General features: G+C 42.2%; 2 protein-coding genes and 1 pseudogene across 4 annotated transcripts in view; 2 read left to right on the top strand and 1 right to left on the bottom strand.

Moving 5' to 3' along the window:
• LOC112253459 overlaps positions 1 to 4,356 on the top strand; it is a 48,767-nt pseudogene extending 44,411 nt beyond the window's left edge.
• Positions 4,357 to 6,377: 2,021 nt separating this feature from the next.
• Positions 6,378 to 8,917, bottom strand: tmem170a (transmembrane protein 170A). Its single transcript, XM_024423496.2, has 3 exons — positions 8,645 to 8,917; positions 7,822 to 7,992; positions 6,378 to 7,683 (listed from the first exon to the last, which is right to left on the bottom strand). The coding sequence occupies exons 1-3, from the start codon at positions 8,784 to 8,786 to the stop codon at positions 7,553 to 7,555; spliced, it is 444 nt and encodes a 147-aa protein (XP_024279264.1). The 5' UTR covers positions 8,787 to 8,917; the 3' UTR covers positions 6,378 to 7,552.
• A 201-nt stretch (positions 8,918 to 9,118) lies between these two features.
• Positions 9,119 to 21,933, top strand: part of cfdp1 (craniofacial development protein 1) — a 54,543-nt gene continuing 41,728 nt past the window's right edge. For 2 of the 3 annotated variants that reach the window (XM_024423492.2, XM_024423491.2), the window contains exons 1-5: positions 9,119 to 9,510; positions 9,730 to 9,862; positions 11,179 to 11,401; positions 11,573 to 11,703; positions 13,373 to 13,498. In XM_024423492.2, coding sequence (XP_024279260.2) covers positions 9,441 to 9,510; positions 9,730 to 9,862; positions 11,179 to 11,401; positions 11,573 to 11,703; positions 13,373 to 13,498 — 683 coding nt within the window. In that variant the 5' untranslated portion in view covers positions 9,119 to 9,440. The remainder of the gene's footprint in view (positions 9,511 to 9,729; positions 9,863 to 11,178; positions 11,402 to 11,572; positions 11,704 to 13,372; positions 13,499 to 21,933) is intronic. The other variant, XM_024423495.2, reaches the window with a different exon arrangement.

Here is a 21,933-nt window from a genome sequence, read left to right as displayed (position 1 = left end):
GGCCTGATTGGTGAAGTGCTGCAGAGATGGTTGTCTTTCTGGAAGGTTATCTTGTCTCCACAGAACCTGACGGTCACTCTGACAGGGCTCCAGAGATGAACTCTGGAGCTCTGTCAGAGTAACCATGGGATGCACATGAGCTCAATTTTGAGTCTCATAGCAAAGGGTCTGAATGCTTATGTAAATAAGTTTTCACTTTGTTATTATGGGGTATTATGTGTAGATTAATGAGGGATTTAAAAAATATATTTTAGAATAACACATAACATAACAAAATGTAGAAAAATGAGGGGGTCTGAATACTTTCCAAATGCACTGTACATACAGTATCACTCACCTCTCTTCTTTCCAGGTCTGACCACACTTTTTCATTTGTGAAAAAATACTTGTTTTTTCTGTCTGTGCAGAAAAATACCAGGCTAGTTTTATGTTCTGTATCTGTTCCCTTTGTCTCTCCCACTCTCTCTGATGCTTTATCTCTCCCACTCTCTCTGATGCTTTATCTCTCCCACTCTCTCTGATGCTTTATCTCTCCCACTCTGATGCTTTGTCTCTCCCACTCTCTCTGATGCTTTATCTCTCTGATGCTTTATCTCTCCCACTCTCTCTGATGCTTTATCTCTCCCACCCTCTCTGATGCTTTGTCTCTCCCACTCTCTCTGATGCTTTATCTCTCCCACTCTCTCTGATGCTTTATCTCTCCCACTCTCTCTGATGCTTTATCTCTCCCACTCTCTCTGATGCTTTCTCTCCCACTCTCTCTGATGCTTTCTCTCCCACTCTCTCTGATGCTTTATCTCTCCCACTCTCTCTGATGCTTTATCTCTCCCACTCTCTCTGATGCTTTATCTCTCCCACTCTCTCTGATGCTTTATCTCTCCCACTCTCTCTGATGCTTTGTCTCTCCCACTCTCTCTGATGCTTTATCTCTCCCACTCTCTCTGATGCTTTATCTCTCCCACTCTCTCTGATGCTTTATCTCTCCCACTCTCTCTGATGCTTTGTCTCTCCCACTCTCTCTGATGCTTTGTCTCTCCCACTCTCTCTGATGCTTTGTCTCTCCCACTCTCTCTGATGCTTTGTCTCTCCCACTCTCTCTGATGCTTTGTCTCTCCCACTCTCTCTGATGCTTTGTCTCTCCCACTCTCTCTGATGCTTTGTCTCTCCCACTCTCTCTGATGCTTTGTCTCTCCCACTCTCTCTGATGCTTTGTCTTTCATTATAAGCTTACTATGAAATAATGCAATCACAGTGACTGCTCAGAGCATAATAATTACTTTGGTATCTCTCTTTGTTTTCATATACTGTAACATATTTTGTGCATGGCAGCACCTAATGCACTTGTCTGTATTAGAAAGATTATTTTACATAATCAAAGTGAGCTGATATCACTCCTGGGAGTCCATTTGCCAGAAGTCGGACTGTATTGGTTTTGACTCAAGAGTGCACTAGCTGAATGACATTACTGTACAGTGTATTGCACAGTCCGCCACCAATATGTAGCACCCTGATGTTATTTGGGTCCACATTATAGCAGAGGATGGCATCCAAACATGTGTTGGGTATGCCTGCTCTGGTCTTTTTGGACATGTCACTGTGACCTCAGTGTCAAGCCTAAATCCACCGTGAGTTGTGTGTTGGTGTCACTGTGTGTGTAACTGTGTATCTAACTCCTGTGTGTCTTGGTCATCCCCTAGAGAGCCTTCCTAAACCCCAGTCCCGCATGAAGCTCTCTCCCCAGCGGAGAGCTGTGTCCGTCTACGAGGACTCGCTCCTCCAGGAACATGCTGCTCAGCTGGACCCCGAAGGTGAGCTCGTCAGCAGAGAGAGAGAGAGAACACCTCCTGCTGTATACCACTGGTTACTGCAGATGATCAAAGCCATATACAAAGATTATACTGTGTGTATATACTGTACTGTATATGGCTCTAGAAATGATGTTACCCAGTCATGTCAGTGTTTTCTCTGTTTTGTAGTGTTTTATAGTTTTTCAGAGAACAGGTTAACTACTGACTTTTAGCATGCCTATAGAGAAGGGCAATCAACTTGTATTCATTGACTCAGATGACTGATGATTGGTAAAAAAAAAAGTTTAACAAAGTTATAAGATGATAGTTGGACCTGTATTGTTAGATTTCAGTGCAGCCTTTGATGTTATTGAACATATGTTGTTATTGAAGAAACCCACTTGCTATGGCTTTACATCACATGCCATCACATGTTTGTTCTTCAATGGAAGCTTCTCAAACATGAGATATGTGCAGTGCGGTGTCCCTCTGGGCAGCTGCCTTTGGCCATTACTCTTCTCTATTTTATTAATTTTTTTACAAATGATTTGCCACTGGTCTTACACAAAGCTATAATGACTATGTATGCAGATGATTCCACACTACAGGACCGTAAGTCAGTGAGCTCACTGAAATTCTAAATAAGGAGTTGCAGTCAGTATCAGAATGGGTGATAAATAATAAACTGGTGTTGAATACATCTAAATACATTTTGTTTAAAGCATTCTATAAAACATCAACAGGAGTTGTGCATAAAGGGGGTGACCGTTGAGCAAGTTGAGGAAGATAAACTCCTGGGTATAACACTGGATGGTCAATTATCATGGTCAAGTCATATTGACAATGCAGGGGTCTCTTCACAGTCCCAAGTCCAAAAATAACTCCCTTCCATCCCAAATTACTCAAGCAAACAGCAAAATGACCTTAGAAAAATGATTTAAACAACATCTCATGGAACCGCAGGTAGTGTGAAGGGACACACACAAACAAACACACATCATTTCTTAGCTATATTGTTTGGATAATATTTTGTTGTTTTGTTTGTATGTTGTTGTTTTTCAAATTTGTGTGACTGTCCTTGTCTATCAGTGTTTTTTTAGTTGCCATGTTCTGTGTTTTTTGTGGAACCCAGGAAGAGTAGCTGCTGCTACAGAAAAAGCTAATGGGGATCCAAATAAATAAATAAATAGTCTATCATCCTTTCCACCTTCCCCTATGGTAGCACTTCACTAAAAACATATATGCGTCACTGTGTACAAATACATCGAAAAGCCTAAATGTGTTCATTGATGCCCTGTCACATTATGTATTTGAGGCAGGTTGTTCATCTTTACTCTTCCTCCCTCCCATCAGAGCTGAAGGCAGCATTGCCATGGTTGCAGAGGTCACCAGTCCAGAAACGTACCAACCTGGGGGAGCTCCCTACCTGTAGTGAGATCCAGCTAGAGGGAGAGGAGGGTGAGTATGTGGGCTGTGGTGCAGGGTGTAAGGTGCAGGCATGGGCGGGGGAAATAAGGCAAATAAGAACAGTTGCTGACTGAACATATGGTTTGAAAGGTAGATTGAGTCAAGATATTTTGAAGATGAGTGTATGGTTGAGTGTATGGAGTGTATGGTTGAGTGTATGGTTGCACTTCTTGAGGCACTGTGCCAAATTTACAAATGTTTAGTTTGGGGCCTATGAGCCTTGGCTTAATGGGCATATGCCAACTTGTTCCTCCTCCCTCTGCTTTGTCCCCCTCTATTTGTCTGTAAAAATAATAATAACTCACCCACCAGGCCCTCAGCACCACATGCACTTTAGAGACATTACCATCCTATTACATCTCATATCAGCTTCAATTACAGGGCTGGAGGAGGACTGGATATCAGGTCCCCTATGGTACAATTAATGTGAAAGATTTATTAAAGCCATGCTTCATCATTATGCCCACAACCCTCATGCAGCCCTCAGTCAATATCTACATCACAGCATGCTATAAAGTGCCAGATATTAAAGTCTAGAATTACCTTGTTTTGGATGAAACAGAAATGATTGCTTGAATAATACTAATCTAATCAAGAAACAATTGCTTTTCTTTTCTTTCAAACTTTGTTAGGTTTATCTTTCTGCCTGTAAAAAGGCAGGTTCCATCTTGTTCTGTGTTGTCTTTGTGATTAAAAATATAATCTCTGCTTTGTTTAATCATTCAAACAGCAGGTGAAGCAGGGAAAAATAGGACTGGAGAGGGTGAGGGGACGGACAGCCGGCCGGTAACAGAGGACAAGCCAGGGCCAAGCCCAGTGGGGGCCAGTCAGGTAGAGGGAAAGAGCACAGCAGAGAAGAGGGGTGAGACGGTCTCACAGCAGCACACAGCGCAGGCAGAAACATCAGACCAAAGAACTGAACCCCCCTTAATGGTGAAACACATGGACTGACCTGGCAAGAGTCTATTTTCTATCATGTCTACCTTCGCCTTGCACGCCAGATTATGTAAAAAATAAACAAATTATGAACAAATGTTTTAAAGAGCGTAAATCCATACCTATACTTGTTAATAATTATTAAAAAGTTGATTCTGAAGTGTCATCAAGAGCACTGTCATCACTGCTGGTATGCATGACTGTTGGTAGGGGGAACTAGAGCAACATGACTGTTGGTAGGGGGAACTAGAGCAACATGACTGTTGGTAGGGGGAACTAGAGCAACATGACTGTTGGTAGGGGGAACTAGAGCAACATGACTGTTGGTAAGGGGGAACTAGAGCAACATGACTGTTGGTAAGGGGGAACTAGAGCAACACCATTGTTGGTAAGGGGGAACTAGAGCAACATGACTGTTGGTAGGGGGAACTAGAGCAACATGACTGTTGGTAGGGGGAACTAGAGCAACATGACTGTTGGTAGGGGGAACTAGAGCAACATGACTGTTGGTAGGGGGAACTAGAGCAACATGACTGTTGGTAAGGGGGAACTAGAGCAACATGACTGTTGGTAAGGGGGAACTAGAGCAACATGACTGTTGGTAAGGGGGAACTAGAGCAACACCATTGTTGGTAAGGGGGAACTAGAGCAACATGACTGTTGGTAGGGGGAACTAGAGCAACATGACTTCTTTAGATTAACAACCCTCACTCGATGTATGAAGCTACAAAATACTACACAAAAAGTATTGACAAAACCTTGATTTAATCATTATTCAAGTAAGCAGCAGTGTTTCGCCTGTGTAGTGTATGGAAAACATGTAATAGCCAGGAAGACCAATATTAGCTCACTTCTGTGATGTTTCATGATGATCATAAAGCACCAGGCTGTCTCATGGTGCCTGCCAGGAATACATGGAGTACAGCCTAGACAGAGTGGCCCCCTCACCATGAGTGATCTGTGTGTAGTTTCTCCCTGGTAACACCACATTATTCCATCCGACCGCCACCGAGCCGTGCTGCTACTGGGACTTGGCTGGTGGAGGTAGTAAAAGCACAGGAGTGCCATCTGTGTGTGTGTATATGGAGAGGCAGAGAGATGGAGCAGGAGATAAATAATCCATCTGTGGGGAGGTCTATACACACTACCAAGGTGTAATGCAGTAGTCAAAATGAGTTGAAATCAATACACCACTCAAATAATTATAACGTGAAATATTTTATTACATGAAAATATTAACAATTGGCACTTTAATTTAATGTAATAAAATCAACCTTGTCTTGTAAAACCAAAATCAATCCATGGATTAAAATCACATGGGCAAGAAAGAGCATTCATTTATTTAAAGCAAGACAAACCAACTAGCTATATAACAAACAGTAGTGTGGAGTCATGCTACAATAAGGAAAGTTAAAGAACTTTAGAAAAATAAACATTCTGTGGAATTGAGGTGTTCAAGGCCCAGATAAGCAGAGCATGGCTTTCAACATGTCACCCCTCATGATATCACTGCCAGACAGAACAGCTCTAGCCTGCTGCTATCACCACAAATTTGTCTACATTACAATAATGAACCACTACAAAATAGTGTGATGGCCAACCATCCTCATTTGTTCCTATAACCAGTCCACCACACTAGTGTTTTGAAAAGGATGTGGTTTTGTTGCTGCACTAATGTCCACTACACTGCTGATAGTTTTGAACAATATGCATGTAGCCATGCTGAGTAACAAAACACAAAAAGCTTTTTGTTGGACTGTAATGCTTGATTTCACTAGTCTGCTACTCTTGGCTTAGAATAGAGACATCTGTAAAGCTGTGCTTTTCTATGGTGGATTGGGACTTTTTTCTCACGGAGTTGGACTTTTACCTTGTTCTTACACACGGCTCATGATTTATAAGTCTGGACACAATACCGAAACCTTTTGGGCTCTATTCAATCCGTATTACGGAAGTTCAGCGTTACAGCGCGAATCAAATTTAAAGGCAGTGTTCAGCATTAGCAGAGACTGCATTCACAGTAAACACTGCATGTCGGCTCAATCGGAAATGACCTTTACACCCCGAAATCTGTAATGCTTCAGCGATACAGATAGAATAGAGCCCTTAATTAAAGCAGGATTTGGGGACAAGGGGGCTATCAGTTCAAACTAAAATCAGGTGTACATATGTTTTAGGTTCTCTTTGGTAAAAAGATTTAAGAAATTCCACAAGGAATTTTAAGGAAATCTGATTCACATTCATGGTTTAGAGTGAGGTTGCCTCTTATTAGTTTAGCATAATCAATGCCAAAGTAACAATATATTACACTATTCCTACATACTGTACACCTTTAACATCATTAAGGCCAATAGAACATTAACAAAAAAAGAGCAATGCTGAAAAGGTTCTCAAGAGATATTAAATGATATAAGCACACTGACGCCACCAGAGAACTTAGAACAGTCTGCAACTGTTTTGTGTAAAGATTTTACTCAGAAAAAGTATTTTGTATATACACTGATATAACCCACGGATCAACTATCTAAAAATACCCTAACAATATTGAAAAAAATGATATTTAAGGAAAATAAAATAAATATGAGATTACTCAACACTATTCCCTATGATTTGCTCAGCAATATACAAAGAGATTGGGAACTTACAACTTTCCTTCTCTTCATTGTCTCCACTTCTCTCTATTGCCATAGGCTCACAGAAGCTGGAATGGACTTAAATATATATATATATTTTAAAATTATAATTAGACACACCCCAAGTTGGAATATGGAGAGAGAAAGAGAAATATATACGTGGAAATAAAAGCTTAAGTTGTAGCTATGTCTGACTTAGATATTTCAATATCGTCGAGCACTGTGCCTCATTGTGAATACATCACACCTCAGTCAAGATAATGTATTTAAGCTGATTGGTCTGTGGTGGAACAGAGCAGAGAATGCTCTCCTTTAGTGTTTGTCTGATGGCATGCACATCAGACTTGTTGTCTTTACCAGGTTGTGGAACTATTGAGACAGTAAATGGAGTGTACTCATCCAAATTGTAGAGCACAAATTTCCTGCATGCTGGAATGTTTCATTCTCAGCTATGTGTATGATACATCTATAACACGCAGAATGAGAAGGCTTGTTCTGAGTATAGAGCAACACACAACAATCTGAATGAAAAATAACACACATAGAAAAACAGAGCCCCTGGCCAGCCCTGAAATATACCACTTTGGCAACTAATCATGTATCAAACAAAGTCATCCGATAACAGATATAGAAAATAAGGCCTCTGAAGGAACAGCTGTCTTGCATATGCCGTCCTGCTGATTGCATGTCCCCCCCCACTCTCCCTCCTTGAGTTCCTGTGTCCCAGTGCTAGAGTGTAGCTAGGACTCTTAAGAAGGAGATAATGAGGACACAGAAGGACTGGCCCACTCCAAACACCAAGGCCTCCAAGGAGATCATCCTCTTCCCTGCTGCTTTGTACACCCCAGCAATGGCGGCACCTACATGCACAAAGACATTTTTGGTTTTTGAAAAGTATAAAATAATTTTTACACTGACTCAATGAGTAGTTTATGTCTACGCGTACAATAATGGGGATTATGTTGATGGCTTATCAGAACATGAGGTGAGTCACTCACTGGTAAGGACACCACCACACACAGGGCCCACGATACTCATCAGTATGATGGCAATGGGCATGAAGCGGGCTATTTTGTGTTGTCGCAGGGTGGCGAGGGCCAGGAGAGCAGCAGGTAGGTGGAACACCAGTGAAGAGACAGCAGCCCACAAGAAGACTCCATACCACATCTCTGAGACAAAGGAAGTAAGCAGTAACATATAGCCTTGCAATGTTTACAGACTTTACACATGCCTGTGGCCTGACATGTCTTCTGAAATAAATACTACCTTACCTAGTGCCCATTATGTTAATCTGACCCCTTAATCACCCTGCAAAATAATCCAAGCTGCTAACGATTACACATATATATAAAATCTCTCTCACACTAATATATATAACGTTAGGTAATATATACATACGTTAGGTAATCCATTAGAATACTCTAGTGGATTACCTAACGTTATGGGTAATTTAAAGTTGTCCGTTTTGTACAATAATATTTGTTGTTATTGTCAGCTGGCTAGCTAGCACTTGATTAGCTAGCCAGCTGGCTAGCTACTTGTTTAGCATTCTAAATAGCTAGCTACAGTAGAAGCCATGTTAACTTATCTACCTAGTAGCTATCTAGCTAGCTAAAGTAGCTCAATAATAATGGACTAACGTAAGGACCCAAACGTTACGACTTACGTCTATTTGAATGTGGTAGCTCACTAAGTAGTATTACTAGCTACGTTAAATCGGTTACCTGGATAATAGTTAACGAAAAATGTACGTTACAAAGTTTATAATAATGTTGTTCAACTGGCTAACGTAGAACAGAGGGGCTGTGGAATGAATCTCACCTGAGAAGTCGCTAAGAGATGTGTCGTTGCCTCGATTGGTTCCATTTTTCCTAGGGACCAAATTCAAGCTAAGAATTTGCTGCACAAACCCAATCTCGTTATATCCGTTCTGCATGTCTAATGCACAGAACACCACGAGCATGTGTGCGAGACCACGAATATCCGAATAACACCATCAGAACATTAATGTTGGATCTAGCTAGCAAGTCGACAAGGATCTCCTGTATATAGCCGTTAGCTTGATGTCAACACAACTTGATTTGACGTCACGCCGGTACCAGACTCATCAGAGGCGGGGTCACAAAAAGGATTTCACAATTTTGATAAATTGTTGAATACAATTTCCAAACCGTATTAACATATAAATATATAATAATGCAATCGATTATGAATACGGTATTCATTTTCCAACAATAAAGAAGCGATAACGCGTCTTTCCTAACGATCGATTGATCCTGTGGACGTGCCGTAGTAAATCAGGAAGTCAGATAAGCAGCTACCATAGAATTACACAATGATCAATATAGATCCGCGCTCCTTTCTGTAGCTAGTCAACAAAGCCACACGTTTTCATATTGTGGATACTTGTGTATTTGTTTGTTATTGTAATTGTAGCTATAATAAACTATACAGCTAGAAACATTTGTTAACTTTAACGGTTATTTTGTAACCGCGCTACAGACAGGGTTCGTCAGATATCCGGTGCTTTGTAATTTGCTAGCTAGCCAGTTATCCATCATACCTTTACTGCTGTGTTTACTATTGGCAGAAAGTGTAGGCTCTTTCTGGAGGGGAAATGATGAATTACTCAGATTATGATTCCGATGGCTATTCTTCAAATGAAGATCAAGACTATGTCCCATCTGGTAAAGTTACTTCCACAAACAGATAGAAATGCAATGCAAGTTGAGCAGATATTTTATTAACGTTACACGCATGACAGAGAATCATAAGCTTATACAGTAGTTATGCAATATTTCCACTGTATGTGTCATATTCTTCATGTATGTTGCTTGATGATAACTAGCTACTGTATTTGTCATTCAGTTCAAGTCTTACCATGATTGAATTTGTGTGGTTGACAGATGACAACCTCAGTGAAGATGACATGAATGAATGTGTGAAAGAAGAAGGTCTGGAAGGAGTTGACCATAGTAGCCAACAGTCAGATAATGTCACCAAGAAGAAAAAGAAGAAAGGCCAAGACATTGGCATGAGGTGAGTGATTCAACACTTTTGTATTTGGCTCCGTTTTTAGACCAATGGTGTCAAATCAAATTGTATTTGTCACATACACATGGTTAGCAGATGTTAATGTGAGTGTAGCGAAATGCTTGTGCTTCTAGTTCCGACAGTGCAGTAATATCTAACAAGTAATCTAACAATTCCCCAACAACTACCTAATACACACAAATCTAAAGGGGTGAATGAGAATATGTACATGTAAGTATATGGATGAGCGATGTCCGAGTGGCATAGGCAAGTGGCAATAGATGGTATAAAATACAGTATATACATGTAATATGAGTAATGTAAGATATGTAAACATTATTAAAGTGGCATTATTTAGAGAGCATTGTATAAAGTGACTAGTGATCCATTTATTAAAGTGGCCAGTGATTGGGTTTTAATGTAGGCAGCAGCCTCTCTGAGTTAGTGATTGCTGTTTAGCAGTCTGATGGCCTTGAGATAGAAGCTGTTTTTCAGTCTCTCGGTCCCAGCTTTGATGCACCTGTACTGACCTCGCCTTCTGGATGGTAGCGGTGTAAACAGGCAGTAGCTCGGGTGGTTGATGTCCTTGATGATCTTTTTGGCCTGTGACATTGGGTGTTGTAGGTGTCATGGAGGGCAGGTAGTTTGCCCCTGGTGATGTGTTGTGCAGACAGCACCACCCTCTGGAGAGCCCTGCGGTTGAGGGCGGTGCAGTTGCTCTCGATTGTGCATCTCTAAAAGTTTGTCAGGGTTTTGGGTGATAAGCCAAATTTCTTCAGCCTCCTGAGGTTGAAGAGGCGCTGTTGCGCCTTCTTCACCATGCTGTCTGTGTGGGTGGACCAATTCAGTTTGTCCGTGATGTGTATGCCGAGGAACTTAAAACTTTCCACCTTCTCCACTGCTGTCCCTTCGATGTGGATAGGGGGGTGCTCCCTCTGCTGTTTCCTGAAGTCCACGATCACGTCCTTAGTTTTATTGACGTTGAGTGAGAGGTTGATTTCCTGACACCACACGAGTGCCCTCACCTCATCCCTATAGGCTGTCTCGTCGTTGTTGGTAATCAAGCCCACTACTGTTGTGTCGTCTGCAAACTTGATGATTGAGTTGGAGGCATGCATGGCCACGCAGTCGTGGGTGAACAGGGGGTACAGGAGGGGCTGAGCACGCACCCTTGTAGGACCCCAGTGTTGAGGGTGAAGTTGTGCATTGATTGCTTTGTTTTGCTCAGTTTTTATTGTAATTTCCAAGCTAGTCTGCTGAAATCAGATGATGACCATCTTTTTATGTTATTTTCCTACCACTCTCTTTGGCGATCCTCATAGGAAAAGAAAGAAAGGAGGACTGAAGTTAGAGGAGACAGAGCAGGATGGCAGTGTGGAGGAGCAGGAGGAGGAGGGAGAGTTTTCTGATTCCAGGCCCAAGAAGGAGGTGGATGAAGAGAAAAAGAAGAAGAAAGCAGATGATTTGTGGGCCAGTTTTCTGAGTGATGTTGGTCCCAAATCCAAGCCATCTATTCCATCACCACAGTCTACTACTAAACAGCAGGTATTGTACCAAATCTACCGACATTTTGCCCATAGAGACATCCAGGCATATGATAGTTGGAACCTGGGTTCCTGTTACAGCTTGCTGGTTGTGTATGTTGTTTGCATTGGAGTCAAGTCTTTGGAACACTATGATGTCTAACATTTGTTTTTGTTTTTCAATCTTCACCAGGCTGCACCCACAGACAGACCGAAGAAGTCCACTGAGGCCCCATCAGAACGTCATCATTTAGAGCATAAATCTAAAGAGCCCTCTAAAGTCACCATCACTAAGGTCTTTGACTTTGCTGGGGAAGAGGTCCGGTAAGTTTAGACCACTGGTGCACTGCGCACATACCGGTAGCAGTACATTCTTTGACCACCAGGTGACAGTGCAACCTTACATTTGAACCCTTCACATAATGATCCTGAGAAAGTGTCTGCATTCCACAGCATACTGGCGCAATTACATTTCTGAGTTACAACAACACATGTCAGTTTACAGGCCAAATAATTGTCCTGGGAAAGTGGTTTTAGATTAGTCAGGGTCTCACCAGTAGTATTATCTATGTAATATGAAACACATTAAAGGACGTTGCTTATTATCTATGAAAGCCTGAAATCATTGCAACATATGATTATCATTATCACCCTAATGGATGCAATCTTCTTAAAGAATGTATTCCCAGAGGATGTACTGGTTGACCTTAATGTTGGACTGGTCTCTTCCTATCCCTGTCATTATGTCCTATTGGAGAAGAGAGGACTGTCTATTATATCTGATGGGGTGCAGTGTTTCTTTTGAGGAATTTAGAAGACTATGATCCAGTAGAGCCTGGTTGTGTAAAGGGAGAGCTAGAAATGATTGCAGGGTTTAAGGAGGAAAGGGAGAAGAAACAGAGGAGCGAGAGGCAGAGACATAAAAAATGTCCACTTGGCAGGAGATGGAAGGAAAGGATTGTCCTCTCATTATTACAAAGTGTTGATTCATGTGTGTGTAAGTGCACATGTGTGGGAGGGGTTTCTTGTACAATTAAACAAATTTTTTTTTTAACTAGGCAAGTCAGTGAAGAACAAATTCGTATTCACATGACGGCCTACCCCGGCCAAACCTACTACCAGGGAGGGACTCAACCAAAAGCAGAAAACATATTTGTTGGTTTTATTGGCTTGTAAACAGTGACCAACCTAAGGGGTTAATGAAACATCGGCCATGTCGGTTTTTGGTTTAAAAAAATACATATATTTTTTCACTGGGGTTATGTTTTTATGTGTATATGTGTGTGTGTGTGTGTGTGTGTGTGTGTGTGTGTGTGTGTGTGTGTGTGTGTGTGTGTGTGTGTGTGAGAGAATTAAATCAAATTGTATTTGTCACATACACATGGTTAGCAGATGTTAATGCGAGTGTAGTGAAATGCTTGTGCTTCTAGTTCCGACAATGCAGTAATAACCAACGAGTAATCTAACCTAACAATTCCAAAACTACTACCTTATACACACAAGTGTAAAGGAATGAAGAATATGTACATAAAGATATATGAATGAGTGATGGTACAGAACGGCATAGGCAAGATGCAGTAGATGGTATAGAGTAGAGTATATACATATGAGATGAGTAATGTAGGGTATGTAAACATAAAAGTGGCATTGTTTAAAGTGGCTACTGATACATGTATTACATAAAGATGGCAAGATGCAGTAGATGACATAGAGTACAGTATATACATATACATATGAGATGAGTAATGTAGGGTATGTAAACATTATATTAAGTGGCATTAGAGAGAGGTTGGCAATTTGTTTGTGCCAAAGCAACCCAAGGCTTGTTGTGTGTTTATCAGTTTATCAGCTTGTTGTCTGTGTGTGTGTGTCTTTGTGTGTCCTTTTCTTGAGAAATGTAGAGTGTTATGTAATTTGATCTCTACTTATGCTCATTAGACTGAGGCCACTAATACAGTCCTGGGTTTAAGTGTCTGCCTGTTACTGTCTTCAGAGTAACCAAAGAGGTAGATGCTGACTCCAAGGAGGCCAAGTGCTTTCTAAAGTCCAAGGAGGAGACACCAGATGTGTGGACTATACCCAGCAGACCAGAGCCCTCCTCCCTCGCCCCTGGACCCAGGTACACCCCCCCCCCGCCTCCACAGTCACTACCTTACATCACCCGTCCTTCTCTAAGTATCTGACTAGTATAGAAGTTAAATATCACTTAGATGTATATGAACAGAAGTACTGCCACTGCTTAAATTACAGTATAATGTGAAATACTGCTTCATCTACTTTCACCAGCATTCCTTTTTAAATAGGTAGTGAACCCAGTCAGATTTCCATTTTCCCATCACTCAACTTCCTATGACTAATTTATACGTGAATGTGTGTGTGCATGCGCAAATGGCAGTGGTGCCAATTGTGTTTTCACAGACATGTTTGAATAGGCTGTAAAAGGCTTGTGTGTAGGACATGAGGGTAATCCTCCCAGGTTTCTCTCCATTGATTTCTGACAGCTCCTACAGCAAGCCTTTGATCCTGTCATCCACTCTCTCTGCTACTGAGAAGCCAGGGAGTGGGATTACGACTCGCCTTTCACACTGCTCTAATATCAGTGTGTGTTGTGTTTGTGCATATACACTGACTGTACAAAACATTAGGAACACCTGCTGTTTCCATGACATAGACTGACCAGGGGAATCCAGGTGAAAACTATGATCCCTTATTGATGTCACTTGTTAACTCCACTTCAATCAGTGTAGATGAAGGGAAGGAGACACGTTAAAGAAGGATTATTAAGCCCCGAGACAATTGAGACATGGATTGTGTATGTGTCCCATTCAGAGGGTGAATGGGCAAGACAAACGATTTGTGTCTTTGAACAGGGTATGGTAGTAGGTGCCAGGCACACCGGTTTGAGTGTGAATTGCAACACCGCTGGGGTTTTCACGCTCAACAGTTTCCTGTGTATCAAGAATGGTCCACCACCTAAAGGACATCCAACCGACACAACTGTAGGAAGCATTGGAGTCAACATGGGCCAGCATACCTGTAGAACGCTTTCGACACCTTGTAGAGTCCATGCCCTGACCAATTAAGGCTGTTGTGTTTGGCAAACGGGGCGGGGTGCAACTCAATATTAGGAAGCTGTTCCTAATGTTTTGTACATTCAGTGTACCGTGTGTGACGTACTTGTGTGTGTGTACTGTAATTGTGTGTATCATTGTCTTGCTATGACAGCTCCAGCTGCTCTCCTCTCCTCTATCCCGCTCCCCTGCATGGCATTACTTCCCTCCGTTTCCATGGTGTTTAATTGCCTTACACGTCTTTCCTCTGAGGCGGTGGCTTGTGTCCAGACAGGTAGTGATCTTTCCCTTACAGAATGTACAGTGTGTCCAGAGCCATTTCCTGTTGTAGATGAGGGGAGAGGGAGGGCTTACCTATAGTACGACAACAGGAAGGAGCCATCAGTCAGTCAGAAGCCCTCCCTCATCATCCCTGTAGACCAGACCCATTAAGTTAATTACCTCGCCTTTGAACCACATCATATCACAGGCTGCTGCAGGGACAGGACCAACTTTGTTGTTGTTTTTTATCAGCTCGTAACACTCTCAGGATGTTGAGATAACGTTTGTTACATAAGGGTGGCGGGTGCTATGTTGTTACGGAGGTCACATGGGGCTCTCTCTATCCCATGTTACAACCACTAGTTTCCCGCCTGAAACGAGAGGCAGAGAAGTGTTGACTGTACGGACTGTGTTGTTGCATTTTCCCGCCTTTTGTCCCCTCATTATTTACTCCATCTTCGGCTCTCCCTCTACCTTCCTGTCTGCACACCATCCTCTCTTGCACTCTCTCTCACTCTCCCTCTCTCCCTCCCTCTCCACCCCCACTCTCTGTCTCTGCCTCCTGAGTCCTGTTAAGTTGAGTTAAGCCTTCCTCTCTGTCTCTCTCTCTCTGCCTCCCTCTCTCCCTCTCTCTCTCCCTCCCTCTCTCCCTCCCTCTCCACCCCCACTCTCCCTCTCTCTCTCCCTCCCTCTCCACCTCCACTCTCTGTCTCTGCCTCCTGAGTCCTGTTAAGTTGAGTTAAGCCTTCCTCTCTGTCTCTCTCTCTCTCTCCCTCCCTCCTGTGTGATTTGAGGTTAGCAGTGGAGTGGAAGGCCTGAGTCAGCAGGACAGGCCCCAGACATGTGATCTCCATTGAGTGCAGCCTCTCTTAAAGGAACATGTGCATCTGTGCCATACTGTTCAGCTCTGTCTATCTGTCTGTCTGAGCTCCTACTGCACCTAGCTAGTAGCCACTGCAGCCCAATTTGGCCCTGCTGACTGCCCTTACAGAAAATCACTCGTCTGCTTTCCCATTCACTCCCCGTCTCCCTCCCATCTTTTCTCACACACTCTTTCTCACTCTCAATTTGCTATCATTCCTCCTTTTATAGATCTCTTCCAGGGAGCCAATATCAAGGTTACAGTATTGGGCCATATAAAAGCCCTCTGTTGTTGCATAAGGCGTCATAGTTGTGCACTCACACCTAAAAACACCAGCCAACTTTTCATCAATCCCCGATCTAATTGAGAGCAATTGTGTTGATAGATTTGATTGACCTGCTGTCATGCTCTGTGGGTAGTCCTATGTGTGTGTGTGTGTGTGTGTGTGTGTGTGTGTGTGTGTGTGTGTGTGTGTGTGTGTGTGTGTGTGTGTGTGTGTGTGTGTGTGTGTGTGTGTGTGTGGCAGGGCGATAGTCTGCCAGAGCAGTGGACCACAGTAGCATTGCATAATACTGGGGGTGCAGGCTAAGTGCTATCGATTAGCATGCCACAGAGATTTAGAGCCGCTTGTTGGGAATTCTAATGATTGGTTGATTGATTGCTCTCTGTCTCCGTGGTGTTACCTCACCACTCAACCCCGGGTAACATTGAGTCTGAACACATTAGGGCATACAAACAACACACACACACACACACACATTTGTGCGCGACTGTGCACACATCATCATCGCTACTGTATCACAACAGTAAGAATATCTTCTACTGCACCTACTGTAGTCTTGTATATACACACACATATAGTCTTAGTCTTGTGAAGAAGATAGGGCTTATCTTGGGAGAGTTTGTTTCATGCTGACAGGGTCAGATAGAGGTTCTGTGATTGTCAGTCTGGGAGTCTGGGCTGGGAGCTTGGAATGGACCAGAGAGCAGCACATCATCTGTCTCAACACAGCCCTCTCTTTCCCTACTATATGTCAGCTCATCTTGATTCATTCACCAGATGTATTATTGTTGTGTTCTCAATGAGGGAACGGGTGAGTGTACCAGTTCAGCTTCTGGGCTACTTTCTTTGACAATTTTGACTTGCTTTGGGAGCAGCCAGCACTCTTTTAAATGAGACTGGATTCACCCTAACTGCACGGGTTCCAGGATTATTTCCAGCAACGTAGCGAACTGTTTTAGAGACTGACGGCCTGGGTCTGTTAGTTCTCCAGTCCTCCCTGTCATTATTAGCACCAGAGTGTCACGGATTCCTCCAGAACTTTCATCACGCGCACCTGTCCCCTCTTCCCACTGATTAGTATTTGTATACCATGGTGCTGTCCATTATTGTTACAATGTGCGTGTGAGTACCTGTGCTGTGTGTTTTGGCTTTCGTGCCATTGTGAATTGCGCAGATGATTCCTGGTCTCGTCCCGTGTGTTAATCATTGTGCACGTGTGTTAATTATTCAAGGTACTCCTCGCTCTTTTGTTTGGGTCTCAACCCTGTGTTTTGTGTACGTGCTTGTTTAGTCTTCATCCCCGTGCCTTTCCACGGCACGCCGTCATTTGGGTACAATAAAAAAAAGCTATTACGCATTCCTGCTCCTGTGTCCCAAATAATTTTTTACCAACGTGACACAGAGGACATGGATAGCATATTATCCCCCGTAGTACAGTTACTGTAAGTAACCTCATTTATGTTCCTCTATCCCCTGAATACCTCTGTCAATCCGGCAGCAATCCATGTCAAGATTGAATGTAAGATCTCTAAATACGTCATTCAAATGCAATGATTTTGTTATTTGATTTTACATTGATATTTTCATACTTACTGAAACTTGGCTTAAACCAAGGACTTCAGTTCTCTAAATCAGTGGTTCCCAAACTTGTTATAGTCCCGTACCCCTTCAAACATTCAACCTCCAGCTGCGTACCTCCTCTAGCACCAGGGTTAGCGAACTCTCAAATGTTTTTTTGCCATCATTGTAAGCCTGCCACACACACACACTATACAATACATTTATTAAACATAAGAATGAGTGTGAGTTTTTGTCACAACCCGCCTCGTGGGAAGTGACAAAGAGCTCTTATAGGACCAAGGCACAAATAATAATATAATAATCAATGGTTTTGCTCTTTATTTAACCGTCTTACATATAAAACCTTATTTGTTCATCAAAAATAGTGAATAACTCACCACAGGTTAATGAGAAGGGTGTGCTTGAAAGGATGCACATAACTCTGCATTGGGTTGTATTGGAGAGAGTCTCAGGCTTCAATCATTTTCAACACACAGTCTGTGCCTGTATTCATGCTAGTGAGGGCCGAGAATCCACTCTCACATAGGTATGTGGTTGCAAATGGCATCAGTGTCTTAACAGTGCAATTTGCCAAGGCAGGATACTCTGAGTGCAGCCCAATCCAGAAATCTGACAGTGGCTTCTGATTAAATACAATTTTCACAGAACCGTTTGTTGCAATTTCGATGAGGCTCTCTTGTTCAGATATTCTAAGTGGACTGGAGGCAGGGCATGAAAGGGATAACGAATCCAGTTATTTGTGTCATCTGTTTCGGGAGAGTAATTGCGCACTCAACTCACTCAGGTGCTTCGCTATATCACATTTGACAGTTCACCAAATCAAACAATGATGGAAAGACCTGTGTGTTGTCCTTGTTAATGCAGACAGAGAAGATCTCCAACTTCTTAATCATAGCTTCAATTTTGTCCCGAACATTGAATATAGTTGCAGAGAGTCCCTGTAATCCTAGATTCAGATCATTCAGGCGAGAAAAAACATCACGTAGATAGGCCAGTCATGGGAGAAACTCGTCATCATGCAAGCGGTCAGACAAGGGAAATTCTGGTCAGTAAAGAACACTTTAAACTCGTCTCTCAATTTAAAAAAAACATGTCAATACTTTGCCCCTTGATAACCAGCGCACTTCTGTATGTTGTAAAAGCTTTACATGGTCGCTGCCCATATCATTGCATAATGCAGAAAACACACGAGAATTTAGGGGCATTGCTTTAACTAAGTTAACCATTTTCACTGTAGTGTCCAAAATGTCGTTCAAGCGGTCAGGCATTCCCTTGGCAGCAAGAGCCTCTCGGTGGATGCTGCAGTGTATGCATGCACGTTACCACTCCACTATGTCTTCCTGTCATGGCATTTGCACCATCAGTACAATTACCAAAATATCTTGACCACCAAAGTCCATTTGATGTCACAAAGCTGTCCAGTACTTTAAAAAAGTATTCTCTCCTGTTGTCCTGGTTTCCAGTGGTTTGCAGAAGAGGATGTCTTCCTTAATTGACCCCTCATAAACGTAACAAACATATACCAGGAGCTGTGCCAGGCCCGCCAAGTCTGTTGACTCATTCAGCTGTAATGCATAGAATTCACTGGCTTGTATGCAAAGCAATAATTGTTTCAAAACATCTCCTGCCATGTCACTGATGCATCGTGAAACGATTTTGATTGGTGGAGACATTGTCTGTATAGTTTTTTTGAACCTTTTCCCCCAACATTGTCCCAGCCAGATCTGCGGTAGCAGGAAGAACAAAGTCCTCCACAATAATATGGGGCTTGCCTGTCCTAGCCACTCGGTAGCTCACCATACAAGACGCTTCTAGCCCTTCTTATGAATGGTATCTGTTGCTTTTATACATGCCTTACTACTCGAAAGTCATCTTTATTCTCGCTCAAAAAACTCCTGTGGCTTATTTTTCAAATTGTCATGTTTAGTTTCTAAATGTCTGCACAAGAGTGAAGGTTTCCTGCGATAGAGTAATGGTTAATGTGATTGGATGTTAATTATTTGATTAGACTACCTGTATTTGACATTGTGTTGTTATTTCACTGAACACTAGATGGTTTAATTTTATTTTTGGCAGTGAAACGAGGCTACTCAGGTGAGAAAAATACCTCACCCAAATGTATAGCCCCGTTGGGAAAATATAAATGTACTGTTTGAAAATGTGAATATTTTAAAATATATTTTATGTAATAACAAAAAATAAAAAATGAATCAAATGTTTATTTGGAGTACCTCTGACGGCATTGCGCGTATCCCAGTTTGGGAATACCTGATCTAAATGAATCTATCCCTCCAGCCCCTTCTTATGGCCAGAAATCCTGGCTGTGGTGGGGGAGTAGCCATCATTCATAGACAAGTATATATGTAGCCCGGTGTCATGTGGAAGAATGTCCTCATTTGAGAGTCTTATCTTTTACTTTAACAAGAAACAGGCCTCCTTGTATATTTTAGTGTACCACCCTCCTAAACCCAATAGCTTGTTCATTGCAGAATTCTCCTACCTGCTCTCTTTGGTTGCACCTAATTATGACAGAGTTATTATTCTAAACATTCACGTGTGTTTCCCAAATAATGACCTATCTGGGGCATTTCTTAACCTATTAGAACCCTTTAGCTTTGTGCTCTACACCACAGGGACCTACGCACAACAAAAGCCATCCTCTTGATCTCGTGCTGTCTGTCCTATGGTTTGATAACTTGGAAACTATTGATGTGTGTGTCTCTGACCATCTCAGTATTGTTTTTAAAATGCTTTCTCCTCCTCTTAAAAATGTCTGTCTCCACTCTCTGGCATCATTCACTCCACAACGGCTAGTCAATTTACAGATGCTATTAAATGCTCTACTACTGATCATGTTCTTTGTCATCACACTCATGATTTGCTGAACAGTTTCAGTGACATATGTCAGGCTGCTTTAGACTCAGTGGCACCAGTAGAAACTAAGAATGACATGCTCACATCCCTTGGTCTCTGCAAACATTTTTTCTGATTCTTTATAGAAAATATTAGATTCCAGATTGACAGTAGTCGACACCATCCCAGCTTTTCTGGTCAGGAGGCACTTGAGGCAACTACTCTGAGGCTGTCTACTGCTTCCTTTAGCTCCTTTCAGCAAATATCCTGTGAGTCCCTCCTTGATACTGTAGCTTACATGAAGACCTCCTCCTGCCCCTTGGACGTGATCCCTACTAGACTACTATAAGAGGTTATTATGCCTACTGCTGGCCACAACATTCTGTCTATTGTAAATCACTCCCTGACCTCTGGCTGCTTTCCAGCCTATTTTATTACTGCTCTGGTTCAACCTCTCCTTAAAAAGACCAGTCTATAGACCCCTCCTCACTGTGTAATTATAGACCTATCGCTAAACTTGCTTTTTTATCCTACATTTTTAGAAAAAGTCGTTTTCAAGTAATTAGTGGCTTGTTTGAGTATGAACTTATTTGAAGGATTCCAATAGGGCTCACTGCACAGTATGGAACCTGCTTTATTGAAAGTGAGTAAAGACCTTGTTGGCTGCTGATGCTGGTGACTTCTCTATTCTAGTTCTTTTGGATCTTAATCCCGCTTTTGATACTGTTGGTCCAAGGTTTCCATTAGGAAAATGTGGAGCCGGACATTTGACCTGCAACATTTTAATTCATGCATTGGATACGTAACTTGATTATGGCCTCCACCCACAGAGCTCAGAATGACAGAAAACACATTTAGAATATGGTCATTTATATTAACAGGTTCATCTGGAGGCGAAAGAAACGCACACCTGTTTAGGCGACGTGCTCCACTCAGTGGCGGAACAAGAGTTTTATACATGGGGTGGCCAAGGCTACTTCAGGGGGTCCATGGACCATGACAGAAAATTAGTGTGTAACCCTAACCCTATGAGTGTGTAACCCTAACCTGGCATCTAAGGAGCATTAATTAATCGTATGATTGCTGATTAGAGGTAGAAGTGATAATTCACTTAACCTGAAGTTCTTCAATGTGGCAGATAGTGTGATCCAAAAGGGTTACTTCACTAGAATTCTTTCACATACTATGAATAGTCAGTGTCTCTACCTCAGAACTGCAGCTCAATTTCACACACACACACACACACACACACACACACACACACACACACACACACACACACACACACACACACACACACACACACACATACAAAAGCAGAAATTGACTTTCAATGATTTTGGTGCCCATCAATATTTACAGGATCCTAAACTTACAGTATCATATGTATGGTCATATATATTATGTTCACTAATATCAAAGACAAGTTTTGGAATTGGCCTAATCAAGACCAAATGAAATCTGTGTGACATGATACCCTTTTGGATTTATCATTTTAGAATGTCAGTGTACTAGCTAGTACACAGTGTAGGTTTTAATCATGACCAGAGGGACCACCTAAGTGCCAAATTATCCTAGGTAGAAATTAAAACAGCATCATTCTGCGGTTCTGTTGAGAACTGGCAAAATGTTTCACAAACTCA

The sequence above is a fragment of the Oncorhynchus tshawytscha genome, linkage group LG06 (assembly GCF_018296145.1).
Source record: "Oncorhynchus tshawytscha isolate Ot180627B linkage group LG06, Otsh_v2.0, whole genome shotgun sequence".
NCBI classification, from domain to species: Eukaryota; Metazoa; Chordata; class Actinopteri; order Salmoniformes; family Salmonidae; genus Oncorhynchus; species Oncorhynchus tshawytscha.
Note: the sequence above shows the minus strand (reverse complement) of the source record. Positions and strands in the feature narration are given on the sequence as shown.